Consider the following 27784-nt stretch of genomic DNA (forward strand, 5'->3'; position numbering starts at 1 on the left):
CCCAAATAGGCGGGGGCTGTCATGCAATCCCTGGGGCAAAACTGTCCAGGTTAACTGAGAAGCTGGCTGCATAGGGTTTTCAAAGGCAAATAAAAAAAAAAAGACTTTCCTCTGCCAAAGGCACAGAATAGGAGGCATCTTTTAAATCAATTACTGAGAAATATTTGGCTCATTCAGGAATTTCAGACGATAGAGTATAAGGGTTAGGCACCACGGGGTGTAAAGGAACTACAGCCTCATTTGTTATTTGTAATAATAAACGAACTAGTCTCCATTTATCTTGGACTAGTCTCCATTTATCATTTGATTTATTTATATCCAAAATAGGAGTGTTACACAGACTGTTACAGGGAATTACTAGCCCCAGCTCCTTTAAATTCTCAATGATGGATTTTAACCCTTCCTTAACCTCAGGTTTCAGTGGATACTGCTTTTTATGTGGAAATAAATGTGGATCTTTGAGCTTGGCAACTACAGGAAAGCATTTTGTGCTTGACCCATAGATTTTCCATCAGCCCATACTATAGGATTTACATTTAGTTCAATTAATGGGAGAGAAAGGGAGGGCTCCATATTCTTGAAAACAGAGGCATGGACCTTGCTCAGTATATCCCTCCCCAAAAGGGGTGAAGGAGACTCTGGCAAGATCAGAAACTTGTGTGAAAATAGCACAGAGTCCCAGTTGCAGCTTAAAGACAACTGAAATAATACCGTTTTGCTCATCTAGACAGTCCCATTACGGAAGCGGATAGGGAAGAAAGTGGGCCAGGGGCTTCAGTAAGCAGTGTCTAAAAGGAAATCTAGGGATTAGCCCCCCACAGTTATTAATACCCAGGGTTCCTCAGGTGTAAGTAGGACGGGAGTTTGTGTGGGGACCCCTGGGCACCTTCAGTCCTGATTGTCTTGAGAGTCCAGCCCCTGAAACCTATGCCTCTGGGGGCAGTCTCTCCTCTAGTGTGGTCCCTTGCAGACTGGACGTGGAGGCGGGGGCGGCTCAGATGCCTAAGGGCAATCCCGCTTGAAGTGCCCTCCTTTCCACAGTAATAGCAAGCCCATCCGTTTGCACCTGGGTCCCTCTGGGCATTTTTCTCAGGCTGTTTAAGAATGGTTCTGACAGCCATTTCAATGGCTTCCACCTGTTCCTTTGTCTTTCTCTGCCTTTCTTTCTTTCCCTCATATTCCCTGCTGTAATAGACTGTCTGAGCCAGTTGTAACAGATTATCTAAAGACTGCTTTGGTCCGTATGCCTGTTTTAATAGCTTACACCAGATATCTGGACTGGACTGAGTGAGAAATCTATCTTTTAAGATCACTGTTCCTTCTTCACTTTGGGGATCCATCTCAGTGAATCTGCGAAAGGCTTCTCTCAGTCTATGTAGGAATTTACCAGGAGCTTCCTTCTCTTCCTGTTCTGTTTGACCAATTTGGCATAGTTTAAAATCTTAGCACCCGCTTGCCTAAATCCTTCAAGAACACATCTGACAAAATGACTCTGATCCCATCTTCCTTTAACCGTGTTATAGTCCCAATCTGATTCTATAATTCAGACCGCCTGATTCCCAGTGGGGAGGGCAGCTATCTCATCCTTCCTTTTCCCTACTGATTCATTACCAAGCCGTTCACCTCCATAGGCAACCGCTTTCCCCAAAACTCAAGTTTTCGAGTCGCACTTAGTATTTGTCCCAGGATATACATCACATCTTTCCAAGTAAGGTCATAAAGCAGGTCAAACACCTGTAAAATCTCTAATATATTTTTCTGGGTCCTCTAAGTAGTCTCCCAGATCCTCCTTGATTCTTTATATTTCTTGATAAGAAAACGGCATATTAACTCTCATAGACTGATTATTTCTCCTGGTGGGTGCTTCATGAAGAGGCAACAGCTTGTGTGTGGCCGTTTCTCAGCCTCTCTGGCTGCTCTGTGCATATGATCCCAGGGATAGACTGGAGAAACCTGCTTTTCTTTATCTGTTTGTCTCCTGTCCTCTCTCTCATCCTGTCTTTCACCCTTAGTTTTTGCTGTCTGAGCTCCTTTCTATTGAAACCAGAGTAGTCTGAAGTCGTACCGAGATGGGTTGTTTGGACCTCTACTTGGGCAGTTTGAATCTCAGTTTAGGTTTTTACCGAGACCAAGGCAACCCTTCCTGTGGGTGTTCTCTGACTTTCAGTTTGCTCAGGTTGGAGCCCCGGTACAGAGGCAAAGTAGGAGGACAAGAGGGGGCTGAAGGTTTCACACTCGAATCTATACCCTTAGGACATAAGTCTGGCATGTCTCGCAGAGAGAAAAAAGGCAACACATACGCTACTTCTACCCAATTCCCTTGTTTTCTACAGAACCGGTCTAACTGTAAAACAGTATTATAATTAAGAGACCCTCCAACCAGCCACCATTCACTGTCCTCCAATGGATACCGTGGCCATGCAGTGTCACATAGGAAGACCAGGCATGTATTCGTTAAGCCCTGGGGATCAAATCTATCCGTTTTTCAGGATACAGTTCAAAGGAGCGAGGCTGGAATTGTTAGCTCCAATCTGTAAGAGAGAAAAAAGCGACCAGCAACATCTTTCTACCAGAGGCGTCCCTCTCTGCTCTAGATGGGGGTGTAGACAGACTTTTCACCAAAGCTTTCCTTCCCTGGCACCATACTCGCCCCTCCCGGCTCTACCACCAAGGCAGGGTAGAGGTGCACCAGGGATAGACCTGATGGCATTCCAGACTAGGGTCCAGTTCCGCACCATTAGAATCGTGCTTGCCTCTTATGCCACCTGGGGTGCAATTGGAGTAACCTTCTGGAATGCCTCCCAAGCTAAGACCACTGAGGGAAACATTCGTCACCTGAGTGCCTGTGCACGACCCTCAGTATATTCCTGACCACAATAAGACTGGTACAAACATAAAACCCGTATGTTCCTTCCGAGTGTCACCACACCAGTATAAGCAATAGCAAAAGAGATGGTGAAGGGCTGGCCAGTGAGGAAAAAGTGATTTTTGTCCTCGAGTTATTAGGGCCAGTCCTTCCAGTTCATTCCCACAATTTCACAGGAAGAATATCTAAAGAGTTGGGACAAAAGCCACTGTGAGAGCCTCCTCTGGTCCACTAAGAGCTAGTGTTACCAAAGGAAGAAGCCTGCTGCACTTCCTATGTGAGTAACCTGTAACCTGAGAGATGCTCTTGGAGCTAGAGCTCCATCTAGCTTCCGAACTTTCAACTCCTAGCGAGGTTAGGTGCTTCCTGACTATCAATCTAAGTTTGGGACCTAAGTAACAGTACACAGTAACAGCATAGACCACAAGTCCCTTGAAAGTCTATGATCCGACAGATTAGGTTACTAGTTCTAATTCCCAAGAAGTTATGAAATGGTCAAAGAGACCAGAAAGTCTGACCGAGAAAGGAAAGTTCAGTCTATCTGCTTTGCCCATTTCTGGCCCATCCCCAAAGAAGATGTGTGCCTCTTGGCATTGGCAGGTCTGTAGAAAACCCATAAGCCCTATGAGGTCACCATGGAACCACAGAGCAAGGCTCCTCACTTGCTTTTTGCAGGGTATGTCATTCATTCACACAAACACACCATAGTCAAGTACAACAGAAAACGTGTTTACTAGGAGAACAAAGAACTAGAGCTCCAAGCATCCTTACCTTGTCCTGAAGAATCCTGGATGAGACCCCAAGATGAAAGGTTGTTGCTGAACTATGAAAGACGTGGGGATTCTTGGCCTCCAGAGGAGAAGAATTCAATCCGTGGCCGGAGACAAGGCTTGATTACTCAAAGTTTTTGTGTAACAAAGTTTTATTAAAGTATAAAAGAGATAGAGAAAGCTTCTGACATAGACATCAGAAGGGGGCAGAAAGAATGCTCCCTGCTAGTCTTTAGCTGGATGTTATATAGCTCCTAGCAGTCTAATTAGAGAAAGGAAATGTCCCAAAACTCAGAGAATGGCACCAGGCCCCTCACCCACATCATGCATTGTGAGATAACATTGGCACAAGGGGAGTTGTCCTGGGCCATAAAATGATTGACATGAATCTTGAAGAAAGGCAGGTTTCCAAGCAAATACAGTCTCATGAACATAGCTTAAGAGAACATTTGCATGAGTAAAACATACTGGTTTGTTAAGTCAGTTTTTTTGTTGTTGTTGTTAAGTCAGTTTTGAGTCTTAGGCAGAACCAACTTGAAGACAATTCAGTTCAGTTCAGTCTCTCAGTTGCGTCCGACTCTTTGCAACCCCATGGACTGCAGCACTCCAGGCTTCCCTATCCATCACCAACTCCCAGAGCTTAGTTAAGGTCATGTCCACTGAGTTGGTGATGCCATCCAATCATCTCATCCTCTGTCATCCCCTTCTCCTGCTTTCAATCTTTCCCGACATCAGGGTCTTTTCCAACGAGTCAGCTCTTCGTGTGAGGTGGCCAAAGTATTGGAGTTTCAGCTTCAGCATCAGTCCTTCCAATGAATATTCAGGACTGATTTCCTTTAGGATGGACTGGCTGGATCTCCTTGCAGTCCAAGGGACTCTCAAGAGTCTTCTCCAAATACCACAGTTCAAAAGCATCAATTATTTGGTGCTCAGCTTTCTTTATAGTCCAACTCTCACATCCATACATGACTACTGGAAAAAACATAGCCTTGACCAGACAGACCTTTGTTGGCAAAGTAATATCTCTGCTTTTTAATATGCTGTCTAGGTTGGTCGTAACTTTTCTTCCAAGTTGAAGACTCTTGAAGACAGAGTCTATGGTAAATACATGGTTCATTAACATAGCTTAAGACAAACATTTCCATAAGAAAACCACATTGATTAGCTCAAGGTTGGGGAAAATTTAAGTTCAGGTGGAGCCAGGTGTCCTCAAGGCATCAAAGAATTTTAAGAGAAAACTCTTTTTAAATTTGTATAGAGAAGAGAAAAAATCTTAACACTTGTGGTTTGCTTCCCCCTGCCACTTGAGAGAGAGAGAAAAAATGTCTGGCACTTGCAGCCTATTTCCTCCGTTTGGAGACCCCTGGCCTTCCTGCCAGTTACCCTCTCTACTGAGGAGCCTAGAACCAGGGGGAGGGGCAGCTGGGCTGGATGGTCCTTGCTCAGAGATTGCCCTTCAGGGGTTGGACCTGCTACTTGTGTACATGGCTTTGGGAGACATCAGGCGGCAGACATCATCACAAAGGCTCGTCTCTACTGTGCAGGTTGGCAAGACCTATTCTTGCACAAGATTGTGTTCTCCAAGGCAGCCTTAACAAGATCTTCCCTCCCACATGCTCCTTTTACAGTTTGGCACTGATGCTCCTTGCTATAAGATCTCTCGCCTTGAGTCTGGGCGATGTGATGTCATGTGATTTACAATGTCAAGTCATAAGAAGAGACAGATCTGCCTGGTCCTCTTGGGGGTACTTGCACTTAGAACTCAGCCACCACTCTGTGAAGAACCAGGCCACATGGAAAGGGTATCTGTAAGCGTTTCAGCCACAGCCACAACCAGGCTCCTGGCTAACAGCAAGCTTCAACTTGCCAGCCATGTGACCGAGCCATCTTGAAAGTGGATCCTCCAGTTCCCAACTGAACTGCCCCAGCTCATGTTGCCTGGAACAGGAGTACGTCTTCCCCACTGAGTGTTGCTCAAATTGTAGATTTATGAGAAAAATAAATTACTGTGGTTGTTTTAAGACACTAAGCTTTTGAGTTGTTTGTTGTGCACCAAAAGCTAAATGAAACAATCTGTCAGCAGACTTTCTTTGTATTCCGAATGTCAATACAGCTGACTGTTCTCCATTGCTATTTCCTTTCTGTTCTAGCTTAATCTCTAAATTCTGAATCTTTGGATGCAAAGATATGAGGGCTAGGGGAGAATTTATATGGCCATGCAAAGCCTAAGGAGCTTGAAGAGATAATAATACACTCAATACAAGAATGAGGTTCAGTCCACCCATAGTTGTTAAACTCCATTATTTGCCAAGCACACTGTTAAAGCTTCCCTGGTTGCTTGGCTGGTAAAGAATCCACCAGCAAAGGAGGAGACCTGGGTTCAATCCTTGGGTTGGGAAGATCCCTGGAGAAGGGAATGGCTACCCACTCCAGTAGTCTGGCCTGGAGAATTCCATGGACTGTATAGTTCATGGGGTCACAAAGAGTTGGACACAACTGAGTGATTTTCACTTTGATTATTTGCCAAGCACACCGTTAGGTGCTAGAGATTCACTTACGGATGCAAATACATCCCGAGCACCTGTTGTGTGCCAAGGGCTCTTCTAGGCTTCAGAGATATAGAGGAACACAAGAGCAAGAATTCCTGCCCATCTTGAGGAGGAACAGGCAGTATACACATGAATAAATTAATAAGATGATGCTGGGGCTTCCTGGTGGTCCAGTGGTTAAGAATCTGCCTTGCAATGCAAGGGACACTTGTTCGATCCCTAGTCTAGGAAGATCCCACATACCTTGGGCCAGCTGAGCCTGTGTGCCACAACTACTGAGCCCACATGCCCTAGAGCCTTTGCTTTGCCACAAGAGAAGCCACTGCAGTGAGAAGCCTGCACACTGCAATGAAGAGTAGCCCCCGCTTGCTGCAACTAGAGAAAGCCTGCATGCAGCAACAAAGACTAAGCACAGCCAAAGGAAAAAAGATGCCAAACAGAGCCAACTTCTGTGACGAAAATAAAACAAAGCAGTACAATAGAGGAGTGTGACTGCGGTTTGTCTACTTAAGTCAGGATAGTCATGGAAGGCCTCTCAGAAGTGGTGACGCTGAGCTTACACCTGAAAAATGAGAAGCTCCCACATCCCCATCAGGTGAAAATCAGAGCCAACAGCATTTTAGGCAGAGGAAACAAGTTCTCCTGAGGTGGGAGAGGAGGCCAGTGTGGCAAGAGAGAAAGCAAAAGGAAGAGAGGCAGAGAATAGAGTTGACTAAATCCGGCCCCTGCCTGGTAGGTAAGAGTGATGGTTTTATTCTGGTGCCTTGGGAAACCATTGGGTTCTAAGCAGGGGATTGACATGATTTGGCTTAAGTTTTGAAAATATCACTCTTGGCAAATAAGCACATGAAAAGATGTTCAACATCCTTAGTCATTAGGGAACTGAAAATTACAACCACAGTTATAATCAGTTATTAGGGTAGCAAACAAACAAACTGTGCTGACAACACCACGTGCTGGTGAGGATGTCAGAGCAACTGAAACTCTTATACCTGTAATTGCATATACGGTTATATATGACATTTACACCACACAGACACAATGGGTATAAATAACTTGAAGAGCATTTGTAATAGTAAACTATTAAACAGCAAGTGAGAGTTTTAAGACTCTGACTCTAATTACTATGTGTGTGTTTTCTTTCTCCCATACTTCCAAGCAAATCACAGACACCAGATAAGTGTCCTACTATTTAACTCAGTTCTGACACCATCAGCACAAAGATAACACAGGTTTCCACATGTTAAGATCTCAGCCCTACAAGGCTGCCCTCCCCTTCCAATGGCAATTTTAAGTTGGGCTGTTCACTTTCACTTTTCACTTTCCTGCATTGGAGAAGGAAATGGCAACCCACTCCAACGTTCTTGCCCGGAGAATCCCAGGGACGGGGGAGCCTGGTGGGCTGCCGTCTATGGGGTCGCACAGGGTCGGACACGACTGAAGCGACTGAGCAGCAGTCACCTGTGCTTCTGACTGGGAAAAGGGCACGGACCTCCCATACTCCATCCGAACTCACCACTCTCCCCAGTTCTCCGGGTCTTCCCCAACCCTAGACTCTCTGAACCACATTCACTTGGTTTTATGGAGATTTTCATTGCACTGGCAAGGCTGACTAGTTCATTAGCCGGGTCAGGGAGTTGAGACTGAAAGTTCCAACCCTCCAGTCACTTGGTTGTCTCTCCTGGCTTAGGTGCTTTCCAAAATTCACTTCACTGATAAAAACTCAGGTGTGGCTGAAAGAGGTTTGTTATGCATATCAAGGTATCATTATCATTTAGGCAATTCCAAGGGTTTTAGGAGTTCTGTGACAGAAATGGGGAAGAAGACCAAGTATATATGTGTTGGTGTTTTTATTATAAATATCACAGTTACTTTTGTCTTGTTTCAAACTTTTTATTATGAACAATTTCAAACACAGAAAAGTAGAAGAAAGAAAGTGTAAGAAACCACCATTATCCATCATCTGTTTTCAACGATTATTAATATATTGCTAAACTTGTTTCATCTACGTCTTTGCCTTCTTTAGTATAATTCATTTAATCATAAGTTAAGACAACTAAATTTTTCATAACGGCTGTGTTTAACAACTGGCTTGCAAAGTGCCTGAAATATTAACAGTTGGCTTTTGTAAGGGTCTCCAGCACACCACACCATTGCTCTTGCGGGGAGGCTGGTTTCAAAAGAGGGAAGGAGGGAGTTGAGGCTGTTGAGGCCTGCCCTTTGATCTGCTGTCTGCTTCCTTGTGTGGTCTCTGGTGGAGGGGATCCCCATGGAGTCTGAGCAGCTGACCAACAACCTCAATCGTTCTAGGAAATGGGCAGCATCAATGGAAACCGGTGTGTGACAGCTCTAAGGAAATCAGGTTTCCTTGCTTACAATATACTAAAACTTGCTCAGGCAACCGGCGAGTTTGTTCAAGACCACAGGGACTGTCGAGGCTTTAGAACCAGCCGCCCTTGCTGAGCCTTTGTCATAGGGGAGGGTCTCATGGTGTTTCCGAGACTCAGCAGCCCACAGACGACATGCTCATTCTCGTTGTGCTGAGTTTAATAAAGGGACTATCTGCAAAAGGCGGGGGGGAGGGGGTAGAGTTGAAGGAACAGGTAAGGTTTGCTCACCAGTTCTACAGGCCCTTGTGTGTAAGGGGGCGGGGGAAGGTGGTTAGAGGAGAGCAGTGACTTGAGGTTCTTTTCACACCGGGAGGGGGCGCTGCCTTCTGGGCTCTGACTAGGCCGGTTTCAACTCCAAACTACTAGAGCCGGTAATAAATGCCTGAATATGCAAGAGCCTTGGAGTCAGGCATGTTGAATTTGAATCTCGACCCTGGGTGACCTCACCCTTCTGAGCCTGGGATCTTATTTGTAAATGAAAGTAATAACAAAGCCTGCCGGGTAGGGTTGCTGTATAGATTAATTGAGATAAGGATAGCTTCTTACTATGCTTACTATGTGAAAGCAGTCTTCAACTCTTTGCAGAATGAATAGACTCTGCTAAATCGCTTTATTTATGCGATCTCTCATTAATTAATTCCTTTTAAAGGTATTTATTAAGCATCTAATCTATGCGAGATACTGTTATGCTTAAGGGAGTTGGGCGCTTTGACGGCTGGACGGAGGGGAGGAGCCTCATGGGTTTCCCCACCCACGACAGCGAAGCCCAATGGGGACCCGCGGAGGCTGTGAGTCCCGCCCACTTTTCGGGGCAGGCCCGGAAACGGGGTTGGAGAAGTTGCTGTATTTCCGGTCGGTGTGTAGGCTCCGCTGCTCGTGAAGCGGTAGACCCGGCTCCTGTTCAGCTTCCTCCGGGAAGATGTTTTACCACGTGAGCAGGGCACGGGGTGGCGGCGATGGCAGGGTCAAGAGGAGGAGCAAGCGGAAGGCCGGGACTAGGGGCGGCTTCTTGCCTCATACTCCTCCCGCCCCTTGCCCGACTCCATTCCACTTTCCCCCCAGATTTCCCTGGAGCACGAGATTCTGCTGCACCCGCGATACTTCGGCCCTAACTTGCTCAACACGGTGAAACAAAAGCTCTTCACCGAGGTGGAGGGGACCTGCACCGGCAAGTGAGTGTCGCACCCTCCCTGCCGCCTGAGCACTGCGCACACGGCTTTCTACGCCTGCACCCCCTTCCCAGCGCCTCCACACCGTGAAAGCTTCTGCTACCTACCCTGGCAAGCCCTCTCACCCTTCCAGGCAGTTAGCTGCTTCCTGCTTTGGGTTCCTACGGTGCCCTCTGTGAAGCTCCATAACAGAACTGCCTTTGCTCAGCCAACATTTGTCATTAACTCTGCAAACATTTCTGAAGCTCCGGCTGTGTGCCAGGACTGGGCCCTGGGAACAATGCAGTGAAAAAGACAAACTGAGGTCAGCCCTTGTGGAGCTGGTTTTTCTTTATCCCTCATACCCAGGGACCTGGCATGGTACATCTTGGGCCTCACTAAAAGCTTGTTGAATGAATGGGCAGGATAAGGCAGATAGAGAGTTAGCGGGAGGAAGGAAGAGGAGTGAGACTTGACCATCTCTGGGCTCTGCACAGAGAAGCTCCGCACATGGTGAAGTAAATGAGGGGGGAGGAGGAGGGCCATAGAGTACTCAGGTATCCAGCATCAGAGTAAGCTGAGGTGTTCTTTGAACATACAGGTTCCTGAGCCTCATCTCATCCCTACAGCATCAAGACTGGGGACCAGCCCGGGAACAGGCATTTTAATAAGTTTCTCCCAGGTGATTCTGAGACATCGCCAAGGTTGAGATTAAGGACTGCAGTCCTTTTGGACACTGATTGTGAAATTATGAGAGCAGCGTTTGGCATTATAGCTGCTGCTGATTGTCCTGTCTTCTCTCTTGATCATTAAGCTCTCCTGGGGCCAGGGGGCCGACTACTCCCCCCTCTGTGCTCCCCCTTTACCTCTAGGGTCAGTGACTCTTGCAGCAGATGCTTTTTTGTATTTTTTTCCTGGCTGCACTGGGTCTTCGTTGCTGCATGGGCTTTCTGTAGTTGCAGCAGAAATGAGAAGTGTGTGGGCTTCTCATTGTGGTAGCTTCTCTTGTTGAGGCACACGGGCTCTAGGGCTTGGGCTTAGTAGTTGCAGCGCACTGGCTTAGCTGTTCTGTGGTGTGGAATCTTCGCGGACCAGGGATTGAACTTGTGTCCCCTGAATTGGCAGGGGACTTCTTAACCACTGGGCCACCAGGGAAGCCCTGCTGTGGCAGATGGTTTCAGAGGCTCTTCCACACACAGTGTCTCAGTTTCTCTGCCTCCTTGCAGGTATGGCTTTGTAATTGCCGTCACCACCATTGACAATATCGGTGCTGGTGTGATCCAGCCAGGCCGAGGCTTTGTCCTTTATCCAGTTAAGTACAAGGCCATTGTTTTCCGGCCCTTTAAAGGGGAGGTCGTGGATGCGGTGGTCACTCAGGTCAACAAGGTAAGGGCATCCACAGGGGAGGTAGTGGGAAGGTCCCTCTCTTAGAAGGAAGGTCCCTCTCTGGGGTGGGTCCCACTTTGGTCAAATTCTGTGTCTTTGGTCAAATCACTTCTCTGTGCTTCAGGTTTCCTCACCTGTCAGATAGTATGGTACTCTTGCCCTGCCTCACTCAGGGGCATGTAAGTCAATAGTGAGTCAGAACAGTAGTAGCCTCCATTGTGGGCCAGGTAATGTGCAAAGCCTCTGAATGACTCTGAAATGAGTGCTTTTATCTCCACGCTGAAGCTTGGAGAAGTTGAGTCTTCTGGCCACGGTCACGTGTCCAACAAGTGTTCAAAGCCCAGAAGGACAAGTTCTAGGTCTCAGCTGTTTACCGCTACACTTCCTTAGCTTAGAATGAAAGCTTGGAAAAACAAACAAACACATGACAAATTTCAGAGTGGTTTCAGAACATGAAGAACACTGTTAGGAACCAGATAAAGATGGGAGGCTTAGGAGACTGGGGGACAAAAGAAAAAGCAAGGTCTCTCTTTTCCCTTCTAGGTTGGACTCTTCACAGAAATCGGGCCCATGTCCTGCTTCATCTCTCGACACGTAAGTCTAGGCATGCTGGGTGGGTCTAAGAAGGAGACCTGTACTCATGAGAATCTACTGAAGCATCCTTTTCAAGTGCTCTTACCCAGTTTGACCTTCCTTTCAGTCCATCCCATCAGAGATGGAATTTGATCCTAACTCCAACCCACCGTGTTACAAAACGATGGATGAGGTGAGTGGGCAGAAGTTGGTGAGAGGGCCAGGGGAATGAGCCACTCTGAGGGAGGGTATTGGCCTGGGGGTTTCTGAGTGTACTGTTCCCTCCTCCCCAGGACATTGTGATTCAGCAGGACGATGAGATCCGCTTGAAGATCGTGGGGACCCGTGTGGACAAGAATGACATCGTGAGTCTCCTGACTGCCTCCCTGCTCATACCAGGCCGAGCTGTTGCATTCTTGCTACTCAGAGTTCTTGGGGATTTTGTGCTCTTCTGCCCGGAAGAAGAGATGGGTGGGCAGAAGGTCTGGGGCTGAGGGTTAGAGGAGAGCTCTCTGCTTGCTTTGGGTTCATTTCCATTTCTCCTTTCCTCCTGCAGTTTGCTATCGGCTCCCTGATGGATGATTACTTGGGTGAGTGCCAGGGTTGTTGTCTAGAGGAGGGGTGTGTGGGCACAGGAGGTGAATATGGAATTTAATGCCTGAGCCACTGTTGAAAGAAACTCTCATGTTGTCTGCTTGGAAGACCAAGGACACTTGCCCCCTGGAATGAGAAGTGCATGGTTAGGGCTGTCCCAAGCTCTGGGTCTAACCACTGTGCTTTTTCTGTTTTCGGCAGGGCTTGTGAGCTGAGCACCATGACCTGCCTTGTTTGGTCCCTATCTAGGAGGTGTGACTGTCACACTTCCCATGTTGTCCAGAGGCCCAGTCTGGCTGCTGCCGGGGAGGCAAGGAGGGTTCCTTGCCTTCAGAAGACACCTGGCTCTTCTTGTGGCTTAGCAGCCACTCCCAGATTTTTGACTGTGCGTTCTAACCATAAAAGGTCCTTGATTTTCATGGAAGTGTCATCTCCTTTCTTTGGCAAGAACAACTCATTTTGTGAAAAGGCTGGAGGGCTGGTGGCTTGCTAGCCCCTCTTTTCTAGACCTGATGCCTTAACTAGCCTCAGCCACCAGGGGATCTGACTGACCCTCTTGCCAAGGTCTCAAGTTGACCTCACTGAAGGTAAGGCTGTAGTGTTGGGTCGTTGTTGTACAGTCGTTTATCATGTCCGACTCTTTGCAACCCCATGGACTGCTGCTTGCCAGGCTTCCCACTGTCTCCCAGAGTTTGTTGGGTCTTTGATTTTCAGCAAATGGTTGTATCGTTAGAGCGACTCTGGTCTAGGGCTCTGGTCTAGTTTCAGAGAATTTGCCCTCTTCTCAAAGCCTTTAAAATAACCAAGATTGTAGCTGGGAAGGGGGAAGAGGAGACATCAGGGTTGGGGAGGTGAATAATAGAACAGTAATGATACAGATTGTGGGGTCCCAGTCCTTAGGATGGGCACATAAACAATAGCCTTTGTTTGCTACTCAATATACTAACTGAGCATATGAAAGGGCTCATAATCTCATTGGGATAACACAACAAAAATATACAGAAGAAGATTGAACAAACACACCACCCTCCCTCGATGCTGAGTCTTGGCAATACTATTTGCCTAACTTGGAATGTCTTTTCCCAAGCTATCTGCTTGTTTCCTAGTAATCTATCAAATCTATCATTTTTTGTTTCCTTAAGCTTTCCTTGACTTCCTTAAGAAGCAGAGCTGTGTAGTGGAAGACACAGTATTTGGGTTGATACAGAACTGGGTTTTAGTCCTAGCTGGGTGACCTTATGTTTCCTTATTGTAATATGGTCATACAATCCTCTTTGGATGGTATGTCAGAGCGTTGCTGCTCTGTGTTAGAGGTTGTATGTGCAAGTGGCTGTCTTCCCCAACTAGGGATTTAACCTGAGCTGTCAGCAATGAAAGTGTGGTGTGGTGTCTTTTAAACAAAAAATTGATTTATTTGGCTGCACTGGGTCTTAATTGCGCCATGTGGGATCTAGTTCCCTGACCAGGGATCGAACCTGGACCCACTGCATAGGGAGTGCAGAGTCTTAGCCAGCGGACCACCAGGGAAATCCCCAAGTGTGGAGTCTTAACCACTGGGTCATCAGGGAATTCTCAGGAAGTTACAACCTCTTGAAGAGATCACAGGCTTAATAGTGACAGGAGTATGTGCCTGGTAATATATTCAATCCTTTATATACATTATTGAATTTTCTCAACGGTTCAGTGTAATGTTTTGTCATCCCACTTGACAGATGATAAAATAGATGAACTAACATGCTTAAGGTCACAAAGCTAGTGAGTAGTGGAGCTGTATTTTTTTTTTTTTTAATAGTGTAAAACCATCTTAACTCTTCTTGCCAGGCATTGGGTGTCTGGGGAGCGAGAGGGAGCCACCTTTCTCCCAGCTGTGGCCAGGGGATTTACTCCTTTCCCTGGCCCCTGCCTTGACTCAAGCTGGAGGCAGATCAGCCCCAGACAGCTTGGATGGCGCTTCACTGCGTCCTGCAGGCCTCTGGGCCTTCCTCTCTTCATTGTCTCATGCTGCCAAGGTTACCAAAGGCTGTCCCTACCAGTAACACCTTTGCAAGGAGGCCTGCCGACAGCCAGGAGATCTGATCTCAGACTCAGAACTTCGGAGGAACCCCCTCTTCCTTTCATGCATAAGTGGGCAGACACTCCAGGGACCAAGCACAGTCCTGAGATTACATAACGTGTCATTCTGAGTATGACTGGAGGAATCTCAGCAGGGTGTCAGTCTCCTTAGGTAGTGTTCCTATGGCAACGCCACATCCACCTGGCTTTCTCAGCTCCCCTCTCCGGATCTTCCTTTCTAGAGGCAGCAGCATCTAACCCTGAGAGGGAGGAAGGGCGAGGTTGTGTGCATTCATGCTCTTCTGCAGAAAGCTCCTTTAATAAATAGCTCATTGCAAATGGCCCCATCTTGGATGAACATAAAGGGATTAATTCACTGTTTGCCTCGTGATGTGTGAGTGAAAGTTCACTACCAAAGCTCAATCTATCTCTTTTAATATACAATAACCTTGTGAGATGGGTATTCTTACTCCATTTTGTAGATACGTAAATGTGGTTAGGTAATTTGCCCAAAAGCAGCATCAGAGTTTGAACTTCTTTTGCTATGACTCCAAATATGCTTTACTCACTAAGCTCACTGCTTTTCAACTGAGAACTGCCCAGGTTCAGAGAAGTGTGTCAGTGTAAAATGGTCAAGGAAGTTTGTGAGGTAGGTGAGGGCTTACAGGACAGAAATGGGGAGGATACGAGCTAGGGTGCCCGAATCGGCAGAGCCCTGGAGTCTGCAGCTTGCACGGGGTGTGTTTGGCCCAGTCAGAAGACCCTTCTGCCAGCAGAGAATGCCTACTGAGATTCCGGTTCAACCTTGGGGAAGGGGAAGTGGCAGGTGATGTTGGAGAGTTAAGTTGAGCCCCACCAAGCAGGCAGCAAAACTAAGGCAGACGCCAAAGTCTAAAGCGTCAATACACTCGCGTAAATGCAAGTGCTCCGAAACTCAGGAGTAGACAAAAGAATGGGGATGGTTTCCTCGAGAACATGTTTATTAAAACGTAGATCGAGCCATTACACACCTCACAAAACGCCGAAGAGCTGTTGCTTTAAGAGGCGCGAGTCTTCCACGTCACGTGACCTCTGACGTGACCGAGCCTTCTACAGCGCCATCACGGTGGCCAATCGGGTAGTGGGACGCTTCTTTGTGGGCAGGAACTCCTGAAGGCGCTCGCCGATTGGCTGTGTTCGTGGAGGGCGGGGCCTGAAGCCGAGAGAGGGAATTAGTATGAGCAGGGTGAGTAAGGGTCATTGCCGCCGCTACCGCCGCCGCAGTCGCCGCCACCACCGTCTCGGTAACCGCCTTCGCCGTCCCTGAGCCATCAGGTGAGCAAGCCCTCACAGAGCCGTCCCGCTGCAGGTTGCGCGCTAACCGGCCTGGGCGCCCGCTCCGTTGGGGGCCCGCCCCCTTCGCCGACCACGTGACCCCAGTTCGGTAACCTCTGACCTCCTCCTCCCTGCCCCCCCCACCTCTCGAGCTGGGATGAAGCGCGGCCGGGTGGGAGGATGCGCTTCACGGAGGCCGGCAGAGGTCAGTTCCCACGCCTCCTTACCGGTGTGGCTAGTGGCTGAGGATGTGGAGAGGAGGTTGAGTAACTGGAGACCTTGGTCACAGTCGGACTTTGTGGGGTGTAATGTGGGCACGTAATAGGGAAACTTCCTTGGCGCCTTCCGCGGGCAGGACTTGCTGCTGCTACTTTACAGGTGGAGAAAGAAGGTTAACAGCCATTGGCGGGTCTCCAACGCCGAGTCCCTGGACTGGGAATCCAGGCCTTGTTCCCCAAATAGTCCTCCGCTCCTCATGATTACAATGAGAGTTGAGTTCTTGCTCCCTTACCTAGGTAGTGCTGGCCGGATGATCTTGGGAAAATCATTTAACATTTAACCACTCAGCTCTGATTGTGAAACAGACATAATGTTTACTTAATACCTCTCTCATTGTTAATCCGGACAAAATGAGGTGCAAACCATATAAAACACTTAGCTCAAAGCTTCAGGCATAGTATATACTGAGAAAAATAGCGACTGTGTGCTCATCTTTTCAGCAGGTGTTTACTGAGGGTGTGTTATGTGCAGACACCGTGCCTGACGCTGGGGATGCAAAGGTGAGCAAAAAGGCATGATCCTTGCCAGCATGGAGCTTACACTCTACTGGGGAGGTAGATGTTAATCAAAAAGTTACACAGATATAATTACAAACTGATAACGGCTTTGGAAAATAAAGTCACGGCACATGGTGAGGGTCTGAAAAGACGTCTCTGAGAAAGTGACTTTTTTTTTTAAACTTTAAAATAATTCATTTATTTATTTGAGTGTGCTGGGTCTTCCTTGCTGCATGGGTTTTTCTTTGGTTGTGGCAAGCAGGGGCTACTCTCCAGTTGTGGTGCATAGGCAGCTCATTACCATGGCTTCTCTTGCGCCAGGGCACAGCTGTAGGGTGCACGGACTTAGGTGGCTGCAGCTTGTGGGCCCTAGATCTTGGGCTCTGTAGCTGCGGTGCACAGGCTGAGTTGCTCTGCAGCATGTAGAGTCTGCCCGGACCAGGGATCGAGCCCATGTCTCCTGCATTGGCAGATGGATTTTTTACCACGGACTTGCCGGGGAAGCCCCCAGCAAGTGACATTTGAGACTGAGATCTGAAGGAAGGCCTCAGAGTTCACTGGACAAAGGGGCTGGGTAGAGGAGAGCGTTCTAAGTCCAGGAAACAGTGTGTGGACATCCTGAAATAAGGTGTTTTTGAGGAAACAGAGGCTACAGGAATGCAGAACAGAAGCAAGAGTGGAAAGAGATGTTTGGAGATGTCGGCCCGCATGCGGGGCCTTGGAGCCATGGCGCAGGTTTGTTTTTTATTCTAAAGGCAATGAGGAGCCATTGGGAGAAATGCTGCAGGGAGGCCAGGTAGGGTACCCACTGGATTTAGGGACCTGGAGGTCACTGGTGACCCACTGGGCCTTGTCAGAGAGGAGTGCTGGGGCAGAACCTGGGCGGGTCACTGAAACGGGGACCTCACTGCTGTGGTATTGTCTCACTGTGGCCCGTGTGGGCCAACCTTCTAAGTGTGGCATGTGTTTTTGGAGTCAGTCACCAGCTGCTGTTTTTCGTGGGTTCTTATTCTGCCATATCCTGTGAACAGAAGAGCAGGTTCCTGCTCGAAGCCTCTCAGCCACATTGGGGAAGACCAGACATGGGCAAAAAGCCCAACTACTGAAAGCCTGACAGTCCCAGATGGAATAGGGGCAGGAAGACCTCAAAGGACAGACTGGATCTGCCTTAGGAAAGAGGAGGGCCTGGGGGCTTGGAACAGGAGGAAGGCAGGCCAGCCTGAGCACCAGCAGTGAGGTACAAGGCAGGCTGGAAGCCACGAGGTGGCCTTCCTGGGAGGATGGATCAGCTTGATGAGCTCTGCGGATTCAGGACCAATCCCAGTATGTTGAGCCAGGGAGTTGGGATTTTCCTTTTATGAGTCCTGGAAAACTATTGAAGACTTCTGAGCAAGGAACTGTCAGGGTAAAAGTAGTCTTTTCATCAGTGTTTAGTACTGGTGGCTGTTGCACAGATCCAGAGAAAGACAAGTTTTTGTTTACAATTAACGATTGTAATGTCTTCCATTTGTGTAGTGTTCTGGCCCTTGAGTTTCTCCTACATCATCTCATCTCATCCTCACAGCAACCCTGTGTGTTAGGGAGGGCAGGGGTTATTGCCACTATTTTACCAGACCTCAGACTGAGGAAAGTCTCAGCCTGGTTCACATTGAAAGTGGTGGAGCAGGGCTGCGACCCAGTTCTGTGCATCCCAAGGCCAGGCACCTTGTCAGATATCACTGCTGTTTGCTGTCACTGCCGTCTGCCCTCTGACCCAGCTCAAGTCTGTTTCTTGCTCTGAGCCTGAACACTCAGATGAAGCTGCTGGTTCAAGAGCAGGAACAACTCTTGAACAGCTCTTGAGTCTGGAACAAGAGCAACAAGATTGGTTTGGAGGGCCTTCAGTCAGGCTCCCGGGCTCAGAGGGAGACAGGGCTGCCCTTTCCCACCTCCCTTCCCACCCCCAGCTCCATCGGGGCCATGTCGGAGCGAGAAGAGCGGCGGTTCGTGGAGATCCCTCGGGAGTCCGTCCGGCTCATGGCGGAGAGCACAGGCCTGGAGCTGAGCGATGAGGTGGCGGCCCTGCTCGCAGAGGACGTGTGCTACCGACTCAGAGAGGCCACCCAGGTACACTCCCCCTCCTTGTCCCTCCCTGGGACTGCCCTCTCCCCCAGGGGTTTATTCAGCTAGTATCTCTCAGGCCCCTTCTTCGTGCTCTGAACACAGCGGAGGCAGTCCCGTCCTCTCCAGGGCCTCCTCCTAGGCAGCTGGGCTTCCAGTGAACCAGGCACCTGCTGAGCCTGTGCTCCTTACCACAGCCCCGCTGGGCAGGCCAGGCAGGTTCATCGTCACATCCCCCATGTGAGAAACTGAGTCACAGAGAGGGCATGTGACGTTGGGAGTTGTTTGCCACGCCCCACTCCCTGTCCCCTGACTCTGTTCCTCCCCTCGCAGAATAGCTCTCAATTCATGAAACACACCAAACGGCGGAAGCTGACTGTCGAGGATTTCAACAGGGCGCTCCGATGGAGCAGTGTGGAGGTGAGTGGGGCACAGGCTGCAGAGGGCTCAGCTGGCACGAGCCTGCCTACGTGCCCGACTCAGGGCTGGCCACACAGTGGCCCAGCGCACACACAAGGGAAGGTCACAGCCACCGCAGCACAGGTGTCACGCCCAGTCCCCCAGGGCCAGGTGTTCAGAGAAGCAGAGGTGGCCACGGAGGCCCGGAGGCTAGGGAAGGCTTCTTGGAAGAGCTGGCACTTGAGCTGAACCTGCAAAGGAGGCCGGGATTAGACTCAGTTGCAAGAAGAAGAGGCCATTCTGGGTGAGGGAGCAGCCTGAGCATGGGCGTGGGCGTCAGAACATCCTGCATGGTCGTTCCTGGGCAGGGGGTCCAGGGAAGAAGATCACGTTTAGAAGAGAGGAGCGTGTTCAGAGCTGGTCTCTGTGGGGAGGATCAGCAGCCTGAGGGTGGGGTTCAGGGTCCCTGTAGCTCCGTGAGGAGGGACCACGTTCTACTCCTTGGCTTAGTGAGCACTGGTGCTGCAGCCAAGTTCCCAGTGAAGGGCCTGGAGTCCCAGGCATCCCCCTCTGCTCAGGGCCTCTGGACTCCCCGCAAACATAGGCTCTGGGCCCTGGCTGGTAGCACCCCACTTACCTCCCCAGATTCAGCCTGCTCCCCAGTCCTCTCTTTACTCAGGCGGTGTGCGGTTATGGATCTCAGGAGGCGCTGCCCCTGCGCCCCGCCAGGGAGGGTGAGCTCTACTTCCCCGAGGACCGAGAGGTGAACCTGGTGGAGCTGGCCCTGGCTACCAACATCCCCAAAGGCTGTGCTGAGACGGCCCTGAGAGGTGACCGCTGGGGTCCTCTACAGGGCGGGGACAGGAGCTGGGCTGTTGGAGGATTGGTGATGGGCTGGTGGGTAGGTGGGGCAAAATGCAGAATGGTGGGTGGTGTTACAGGGCAAAATCCCGGGCTGACCCACCTCTCTGCTCTGGTTCTAGTTCATGTCTCCTACCTGGATGGCAAAGGGAACCTGGCCCCTCAAGGATCAGGTAATGGGTAGTACAGGGAATGGGCCCTCTGCTTGGACTTTCCTCCCTTAGTACTGAGGGTGGTGCTGCTACCCCTCTGAGGCCTCATCTGACAAGTATTTTCTGGTGCCTGCCTGGTGCCAGCCCTGAGTGGGCACTGATCCCTGCCCAGAGGCCTCAAAGTTGGAGATGGGATCCCAGGCCTGTAACCAATCATGACGCCGTGTTGAATGTTAGTGCAGAAGTGTGAGCAGCTTACTGGGGTCCCTGAGGTGTCACACTTCCAGGGTCTGCTGAATGGAGCTTACAGAGCCTGAGGCTTAGGAACTCGGACCTTGGGGACTAAGCAGGAGTCTGCTGGGCAGAACTCAGGTGGGAGGCAGCATGCAGAGCTGGGCTGTGGAGAGCTTGCAAGGCCAGGGTGAGCAGGCTGCTCAAGAGAGGTTGGTGGCTCTGTGTTCCGGGAGGTCTCCTGTCTGAACAGGCTCCTATGGCGACGGGGATTGTGGGGGGCGGGGAGCAGGCAGGGAGGCTGGGAGAGGGCTGGCCTCACGCTGACTGCCTTCTGCCCACCCTCTCACAGTGCCTAGTGCTGTGTCTTCACTGACCGATGACCTCCTCAAGTACTACCAGCAAGTGACTCGGGCTGTGCTGGGGGATGATCCACAGCTGATGAAAGTGAGCAAGCGGGCCTGAATTGAAGCTTCAAGGCCAACCGTCAATCCCCCATGGAATTCCTTCAGAGGCCTGCTTCCTGTTCTCTGCAGGCTGGCTGATCTGGGTGGAAGCTGCTCTTGGTGGGGGGGCGTGGTGCTCTGCGGCTGGCCCTTCTCCAGCACTGCTCCCCTTCCTGCCCCAGTAGGAACCCTGTTCCTTAGGGAATGGGCAGCTCTGCAGGGTCCTGTGGAGGGTGGGGACGACACAGGTGGTCAGTCCCCCCACACCTTAATCCAGAGCCCTTTCTTTGGGGTGTCTGTTGACCTGGAGCCATGCGGGGCATCCACCTTGTGCCTTTCATCTGTCTGGCCTCGAGAGGAAGTAGAGGGAGCCTGGTAAGGGTGCCAGCCAGACATCATACCAGCCCTCTAGGGCTCCACAGGGCCCATCTGGACACTGCCTGTGCCAGGCCTCTTCCGCCAGAGGCAGAGGAGGGCTGGTTTGGTGGTCTTGACCACGTGGCCCCTCTGTTTGAGGGGTTTACATCTTCCGCGTCTGGGTGCTGCTGTTATCTCCCTTGCAGAGTTAGGACTGTTGTTACTGCACTCTGCTGCCTTAGGAAATTTGCTGCTCATCCCCAGACACAGTGCATGTGGCTGGGCCTGTGCCTGGGAGCTGGGCTCCTTCCTCTCAAGCTGTTCTCTGCTTTCACAGTGCCAGAGGCGCTGGGAGGGCACAGGTGGTGGAGGTTCAGGCTGAGACAGTCTTACTCATTGACTCTATTTTTTTCTGCTTATAAAAGTAATACCAGCATGTGTTTATTATAGAAGTACTGTAAAACATGCGAAGTAGAACTTCTGTAGACCCACCACTCACATTTGTTTTCTATATGTAAACTATCATAGTCTGCTGTCAATTGAAGTGGTATTAAACTAAACATCTGGTTTTAGAATAACTGCTTTATTCAGTTGAAAATATGTTGGACATTTAGGTTATATACAGTTCAGTTCAGTCACTCAGTCGTGTCCGACTCTTTGCGACCCCATGGACTGCGTGGCGTCGTCCATGGACTGTATGGACGCCAGGCTTAGGTTATATTCAGCTTTTTATTATTATAGACAGTGTTATGTGTGGATATGTGGGTGAGTGGGTTTTGTTTATAGTGGGTTAAATTTGTAGAAGTGGCATTGCTGAGTCAAAGTATGAACATTTAAAATGTTAATACATAGGTGCCAAGTTTTCCTTTAAAGAGGTATCAGTTTATACTTGGGGTGGGTGGACCAGGGCAGCGTGGCCCCTTCTGTTTCAGATTGCTCTCCACGACCTGCAGACCAACTCCAAGATTGCAGCGCTCCTGCCATACTTTGTTTATGTGGTCAGCGGGGTAAGTGACCAGGCTGCCGCAGGGGTGGATCTGTGGAGGGGCGATGATGCCGCAGGCTGTAGGGCTCCCGGCAGGTGCCACCAGACTAGCAGGCTCTCCTGCACCTTCATGTCCCCCTAAGCACCCTTCTTCTCCCAACAGGTGAAATCTGTAAGCCATGACCTGGAGCAGCTGCACCGGCTCTTGCAAGTGGCACGGAGCCTGGTTCGGAACCCACACCTCTGCCTGGTGCCCTATGTCCGCTCCCTGGTGGGCAGCGTCCTCTACTGTGTCCTGGAGCCACTGGCTGCCTCCATCAACCCGCTGAATGACCACTGGACGCTTCGGGATGGCGCTGCCCTCCTACTGAGCCACATCTTCTGGTAGCTACCTGGGCCTAGCGCTGATCAAGGGTGGGACTGTGGCAGAGCTGAGTGGCTTGGGGTGGGAGGTGGGGTGAGACTTCTGGCTTTAAGGCCACAGGTTGAGAGGTTGGGAGTATCTTCCCTCTGATCTTCCAAGTTGTTGTGCTTGGGGTTTTATAAATGGGTGACAGAGACGCCAGGGGTTTGATCTATCTGCCCTCAGGCCCTGGGCCCAGCTGCCTCGTTCACTTACCCGGTGTGCCATACACATGCTGCTTCCTCTGTGTGCTCTGCCTTGTTCCCCTGACTGAATGTTGCTCCCACAGGACTTATGGGGACCTTGTAAATGGCCTTTATCAGCAGATCCTGCTCTCCCTGCAGAAAGTCTTGGCGGATCCTGTGAGGCCTCTCTGCTCTCACTACGGGGCTGTGGTGGGGCTGCATGCTCTTGGCTGGAAGGTGAGGACCCCGGCTTTTCTCACAGAACCATAAGAGCTCCCGTTTATAGTTAGAAAAATAATCTTTCTTGTCCATGAACGTGTCCTCTTTCTCCATTTTTTAGGTTTTGCACTGTCTTTCAGGATCCTTTTGTAATTTTCCCTGAAGAGAACCTCAAAATAACTTGTTTACTCCTAGATTCTTGCTATGCTTTCATACTGTTGTAATGTCTCTGCATGGTGTTTCTTATTGGTGTATAGAAACACAACTGATTTGTGTATTGATTCAGCTACTTCATTAAACTATCATTTTTAACTGTAGGTTATTTTGGGCTTTTAAGGTAAATCATACCATGTGCAAATAATGATAGTTTTGTCTTTTTTAAACCTAATGCCTTATTTTTTTTTTTAATACCTTTTCCTCTTTTGGCCATCCCACATGGCTTGTGGGATCTAAGTTCCCCAATCAGGGTTGGAACCTGAGCCCTTGGCTGTGAAAGTGCAGGGTCGTAACCACTGGACCGCCAGAGAATTCTCAAACCTAGTAATTTTTTATTTTATTGCTAGGACCACTGATATCATTTTAAATATGTTGATATTGGGCATCCTTGTCTCATTTCCAATTAAAAAAAAAGTACTAACAATAACCTGCCCTGTTTAGGCTGACGTTTACTTCGTGTGTTTGTAGATACCTTTCTCAGGTTAGGGGAATTCTTAATTATTTGTTAATTTTATCAAATGCATTTTCTGTATCTTTTAAATTGATTCTAAGGTTTCCTGTTTTATCTGTTAATGTTGTTAATTGTATATATAGATTTTCTTTGATTTTGGCTGTGTCACACAGCTTGTGGGATCTTAATTCCCAACCAGGGGATTGAACCCCTGCCCTACCAGTGAAAGTGCTGAGTCCTAACCACTGGACCACCAGGAATTCCCCATACAGATTTTCTAATAGTAAACTATCTTTACATTTCTAGGATAAACTCACTTTAGTAATGGTGTAGTCTTAAAAAAAATGCAAAACTTTTATTGGAATATATTTTTTATATAGTTAGATTTAAATGATTTATCTGTATTTATGAATGAAATCAATCATGTACTCTTCTCATATGGTTTTAGTATCAGGGTTATACTGGTTTTATAGAATAAGGTGGAGAAGGGAGTATTTTTTATACTTTATATTTTTAATTATGTTTTATTGAGACACTCTGTTCCTTAAATGTCTGTAGGCTGGCTTTGTAAATTCTGGCATGCTGTTTTGTGGTTGTATTTTGAACTAATAGTTACAGAATTGTTTCAGTTTTCATATTTCTTGAGTCAATATTATATTTTTCTAGGAACTTGAAGTCTTAATTGCTTTCCCCCAAATTAATCACAGGATTTAAAATTACATAATCAGAGTCCAGATCTCTGAGCTGTTGTTTGTTTTTGTGCAAGTGGTCTGAATTGAGTTCCAGTTTACATGTAAGCCAGGACGGTACTTGGAATGTAGCAGTTGGCAGCTAAATTTCTCGTTAGCAAGGGGCATTACTTATACCCTTCAGCCCTCAGTACATATGTCAGTGATCGTGGGATCACTTTATATTGTTTGTCTGTCTTTGTACCTGATCTTTATTCCCATTGCTTAATTAAGGCTTGGGCATTCAGGAGGTTCCAAATAAATGCTGGCTGAATATGCCAAGCAGGGAATTTAGGATTCAGCCCTGTCAAGAACCAGAGATAAAAGTAGATCTTTCAGAGGAAATGGTACTTGGTAAGCAATGAGCAAGAGGCACTCACTGCATTCTTCTTTCCCATCCAGGCAGTAGAGAGAGTCCTGTACCCACACCTGTCCACTTACTGGACAAATCTACAGGCTGTGCTCGATGATTATTCAGTATCGAATGCCCAGGTTAAAGCAGATGGGCACAAAGTCTATGGAGCCATTCTGGTGAGTGCCAGACCTTGCCATCCTCTCCTTCCTGCATCAGCTCAGCTGGCTTACTTTACTAGGCCCAGGTTCCTTGTATCCTAGTCCCTCTGCTCTTACAGGTGGCCGTAGAGCGACTGCTGAAGATGAAGGCCCAGGCAGCAGAGCCTAACAAGGGTGGGCCAGGCAGCAGGGGGTGCCGGCGCTCTGACGACCTGCCCTGGGACAGCCTTCTCCTGCAGGAGTCTCCCTCCGGGGGCAGTGCAGAGCCAGGCTTTGGGTCTGGTCTCCCAATGGCTCTTGGAGGCGTGGGGCCAGAGGATCCTTCCCCTTCGGTGACCCTGGCGGACATCTACCGGGAGCTCTACGCCTTCTTCGGTGACAGCTTAGCCACTCGCTTTGGCACGGGTCAACCCGCGCCCACGGCTCCGCGGCCGCCCGGGGACAAGAAGGAGCCGGCCACCGCCCCGGACTCGGTGCGGAAGATGCCGCAGCTGACAGCCAACGCCATGGTCAGCCCGCAGGGCGACGAAAGCCCCCGGGGCGGTGGCCCCCCGTCAGCCTCTGCGCCCACCGCCTCTGAGAGCAGGCCGCTGCCCCGCGTGCACCGGGCGCGGGGAGCACCCCGGCAGCAGGGCCCAGGCACCGGCACCCGCGACGTCTTCCAGAAGAGCCGTTTCGCCCTGCGCGGTGCCCCTTACTTCCGTTTCATCATCGCTGGGCGGCAAGCAGGGAGACGATGCCGCGGGCGCCTCTTCCAGACTGCCTTCCCCGCGCCGTACGGGCCCAGCCCGGCCTCCCGTTACGTGCAGAAGCTGCCCATGATCGGCCGCACCGGCCGCCCGGCCCGCCGCTGGGCGCTCTCGGACTACTCGCTGTACCTGCCGCTTTGACGAGGCTCTCGCCTTCGCCTCTGTAAATAAATCCCGCGCCCGGAAATGACGTTTCCGCGCTCGTGGGTCGCGCCGGATGAGGCGGGGCTTGGTCAGTTGGCTCCTTCGGTGGCGCTTCCTGGTGTCGGGGAAGTCATGGCGCTGCCCTGGTTGCAGCGCATCGAACTCGCGTTCTTCGCTACCGCCTTCGTATGCGGAGCCGTGGCGGCCGCGGCGCTGACCCGGACCCAGGTGTGCGGTGGCGGTACGGGGCCGGCCGTCAGGTTGGGTAAGCGGGTGGCAGGCACACCCTGAACCGGAGAGGCCGCTGCTGTCCGGCCCGGCTGAGTTCTGGCGCGCAGCTCCTCGGAGCTAGTCGCCCGGGTGAGGCCGGTCGCCGGCGGAGATGCATCGGCGGTAATGACGCTCTATGGATACATCTGCCCGCAGATTATTACCTCGCAAAAGGAACGAGTCCTTGGGAGTGTCTAACAGCAGATAGAGCCTGGCCGGGTAATTCCTGCTGCATAACCTCACCCTGGCTGTAAAACAAGTTGGACCAGGCCCCTTTAAATCAGACACTATTGTGTTGAGGCACTCAAAGAAAGCATAGTGTATTAGAAATGAGCAAACTACCAAATGGTTGCAACGCAGTGTGTCATATGGCAAATAACCCCAGCCAGGCAATCATGTTAATAAAGAGGCTCGTTTGACCCCTGTAAGTAGGCAGTATTACACCTATTTTATAGATTAGAAAACAGAATTTCTGTACGAGAGAAGGAGACCAGAACTTGTGAGGCATCTCTGAAGCTCATTGTATTTTATAACCACTGCTGATTTGATTTCCCCACCAGACCCACTCATCTACTGGCCCAGAAACAGGAACTGACAGTAATACACAAAAAACTCCTTAAGGGTGGCCCTGGTCTAGATTGTCCCCAACACCTGCCATGAATTTGCACTCAGAGGTACTAGCCTGAAATCTAGGACTCAACAGCTTCTCTCCACAGGGCTCCTTCAGGGGCAGCTGTCCTCTGTATGGCGTGGCCGCCCTGAACGGCTCCTCTCTGGTCTTGTCCAAACCCGCGGCCCCATCCCTCTGCTCCTTCGTGGCAGGGGCCTCGGGCCTGCTGGCCCTCTACTGCCTCCTGCTCCTGCTCTTCTGGGTCTACACCAGCTGCATCGAGGGCTCCCACAGGTGACTGCCGGCTCTGAGGGTCAGGGCTTGAGGTGGGAGGTGTCCCACTTGAACCACAAGGCTTATTCTCTCCTTCCTCCTAGAGGCCCTATCGGGCTCCGCTTTGCACTGGCCACCTCAGCTATAGCCATCTTCCTGGTCTTAGTGTGTGCCTGTATCCTTCGATTTGGCACCAGTTCCCTGTGCAAATCCATCATCTCCCTGAACATGACTAGGTAATGGGAAAGGGAGGGAGTCTGGCTGGGGCTGTCTACTTTCCCTCTGCAGAGAGTATCCCATACTCCGCTTTTTATATCCCCATCAGTTCTCATCTCAAAAGGGCACTGGAGTGAAAGGCTGTTTAGGGTGTATCTCCCCTTTCTCACGACTGTCTCTTTGACCTCACAGCTGCTCTGATGCCCAGAAAACTCCGTGGAAACCCCCTGGAACCGCTGTGCAGTTTTACTCCAACCTACATAATGCTGAAGTGAGGTCCCGGGATAAGAAAGGCTGGGTAGAGACTGAGGGATACACAGATTCGTGTAACGAATCATATAATACCATCTGTAGTTTTAAGAGGGCTCACCAGTGTACTCTGAGCTTGGTCGGTCCACCGGTGAGGGGCTGAGGAGCTGAAGGCTTGACAGCCTGACAGTGAACAAGCTGAGTGGTATGTGGGTGGAACTGGATTCAAGATGGGCCCAGTCCTCAAATTCCTGTTCCTGTCTCCCACAGACTTCTTCCTGGGTGAATCTGGTATTGTGGTGTGTGGTCTTGGTGCTCCAGGTTGTGCAGTGGAAGTCTGAAGCCACCCCAAACCGGCCTCTGCAGAGGGGGAACTCAGAGTGGAGCTCTGAGACAGATGCTCTTGTTGGGCCACGCCTTTTCCATTCCTGAAGACTAACCAAACAGTACTTCTGCAGCCAGACTCCATGCCCAAGTGCCTGTAATCCTCTTGCCCCGACATGGCTCTGATTATGTGGAGAGCCTCAGTTTTCCCTCCAGGAGGGAACCATGATGACACCTCTCCTACAGCTGTTTCTGTACCAGTATTCTATTACTTTCTTTCCTCAT

At 49.8% G+C, this 27784-nt stretch overlaps 3 protein-coding genes across 6 annotated transcripts; all 3 read left to right on the plus strand.

Annotated features, from left to right (window-relative positions):
• Positions 9399 to 12695, plus strand: POLR2G (RNA polymerase II subunit G). Its single transcript, XM_005699792.3, has 8 exons — positions 9399 to 9506; positions 9638 to 9747; positions 10950 to 11109; positions 11653 to 11703; positions 11810 to 11875; positions 11976 to 12047; positions 12239 to 12272; positions 12478 to 12695. The coding sequence occupies exons 1-8, from the start codon at positions 9495 to 9497 to the stop codon at positions 12489 to 12491; spliced, it is 519 nt and encodes a 172-aa protein (XP_005699849.1). The 5' UTR covers positions 9399 to 9494; the 3' UTR covers positions 12492 to 12695.
• TAF6L (TATA-box binding protein associated factor 6 like) lies at positions 15044 to 27614 on the plus strand. 4 transcript variants are annotated; one of them, XR_001917465.1, is made up of 16 exons: positions 15657 to 15847; positions 16362 to 16421; positions 18365 to 18524; positions 18852 to 18938; positions 19597 to 19747; positions 19901 to 19951; positions 20514 to 20608; positions 21897 to 21971; positions 22113 to 22333; positions 22642 to 22774; positions 24554 to 24682; positions 24784 to 25822; positions 26544 to 26731; positions 26815 to 26946; positions 27119 to 27197; positions 27446 to 27614. XR_001917465.1 is itself a non-coding variant. In XM_018042958.1 (12 exons), exons 2-12 carry the CDS (start codon positions 16414 to 16416, stop codon positions 25552 to 25554), a joined length of 1881 nt encoding a protein of 626 aa, XP_017898447.1. In that variant the 5' UTR covers positions 15044 to 15642; positions 16362 to 16413; the 3' UTR covers positions 25555 to 25631. The 4 variants fall into 4 exon arrangements, 3 of the variants coding, with proteins under 3 accessions (XP_017898447.1, XP_017898446.1, XP_013831357.1); XM_018042958.1 differs by lacking the exons at positions 15657 to 15847; positions 26544 to 26731; positions 26815 to 26946; positions 27119 to 27197; positions 27446 to 27614 and adding an exon at positions 15044 to 15642 and having other exon boundaries at positions 24784 to 25631; XM_018042957.1 differs by lacking the exons at positions 15657 to 15847; positions 26544 to 26731; positions 26815 to 26946; positions 27119 to 27197; positions 27446 to 27614 and adding an exon at positions 15044 to 15642 and having other exon boundaries at positions 16365 to 16421; positions 24784 to 25631.
• Positions 25587 to 27783, plus strand: TMEM179B (transmembrane protein 179B). The gene is made up of 5 exons (XM_005699794.3): positions 25587 to 25785; positions 26544 to 26731; positions 26815 to 26946; positions 27119 to 27197; positions 27446 to 27783. The coding sequence occupies exons 1-5, from the start codon at positions 25600 to 25602 to the stop codon at positions 27605 to 27607; spliced, it is 747 nt and encodes a 248-aa protein (XP_005699851.2). The 5' UTR covers positions 25587 to 25599; the 3' UTR covers positions 27608 to 27783.

The sequence above is a fragment of the Capra hircus genome, chromosome 29 (assembly GCF_001704415.2).
Source record: "Capra hircus breed San Clemente chromosome 29, ASM170441v1, whole genome shotgun sequence".
NCBI lineage: Eukaryota > Metazoa > Chordata > Mammalia > Artiodactyla > Bovidae > Capra > Capra hircus.

Coding starts and splice junctions, on each gene's coding strand:
- POLR2G (XM_005699792.3), top strand. Junction 11,110..11,652: donor TGGTCACTCAGGTCAACAAG/GTAAGGGCATCC, acceptor TTTCCCTTCTAG/GTTGGACTCTTCACAGAAAT. Junction 12,048..12,238: donor GTGTGGACAAGAATGACATC/GTGAGTCTCCTG, acceptor TTCCTCCTGCAG/TTTGCTATCGGCTCCCTGAT.
- TAF6L (XM_018042958.1), top strand. Junction 18,939..19,596: donor TCCGATGGAGCAGTGTGGAG/GTGAGTGGGGCA, acceptor CTCTTTACTCAG/GCGGTGTGCGGTTATGGATC. Junction 24,683..24,783: donor AAGTCTATGGAGCCATTCTG/GTGAGTGCCAGA, acceptor CTGCTCTTACAG/GTGGCCGTAGAGCGACTGCT.
- TMEM179B (XM_005699794.3), top strand. CDS start 25,600: ATGACGTTTCCGCGCTCGTGGGTCGCGCCGGATGAGGCGGGGCTTGGT. Junction 26,732..26,814: donor TGCATCGAGGGCTCCCACAG/GTGACTGCCGGC, acceptor CCTTCCTCCTAG/AGGCCCTATCGGGCTCCGCT. Junction 26,947..27,118: donor ATCTCCCTGAACATGACTAG/GTAATGGGAAAG, acceptor TTGACCTCACAG/CTGCTCTGATGCCCAGAAAA.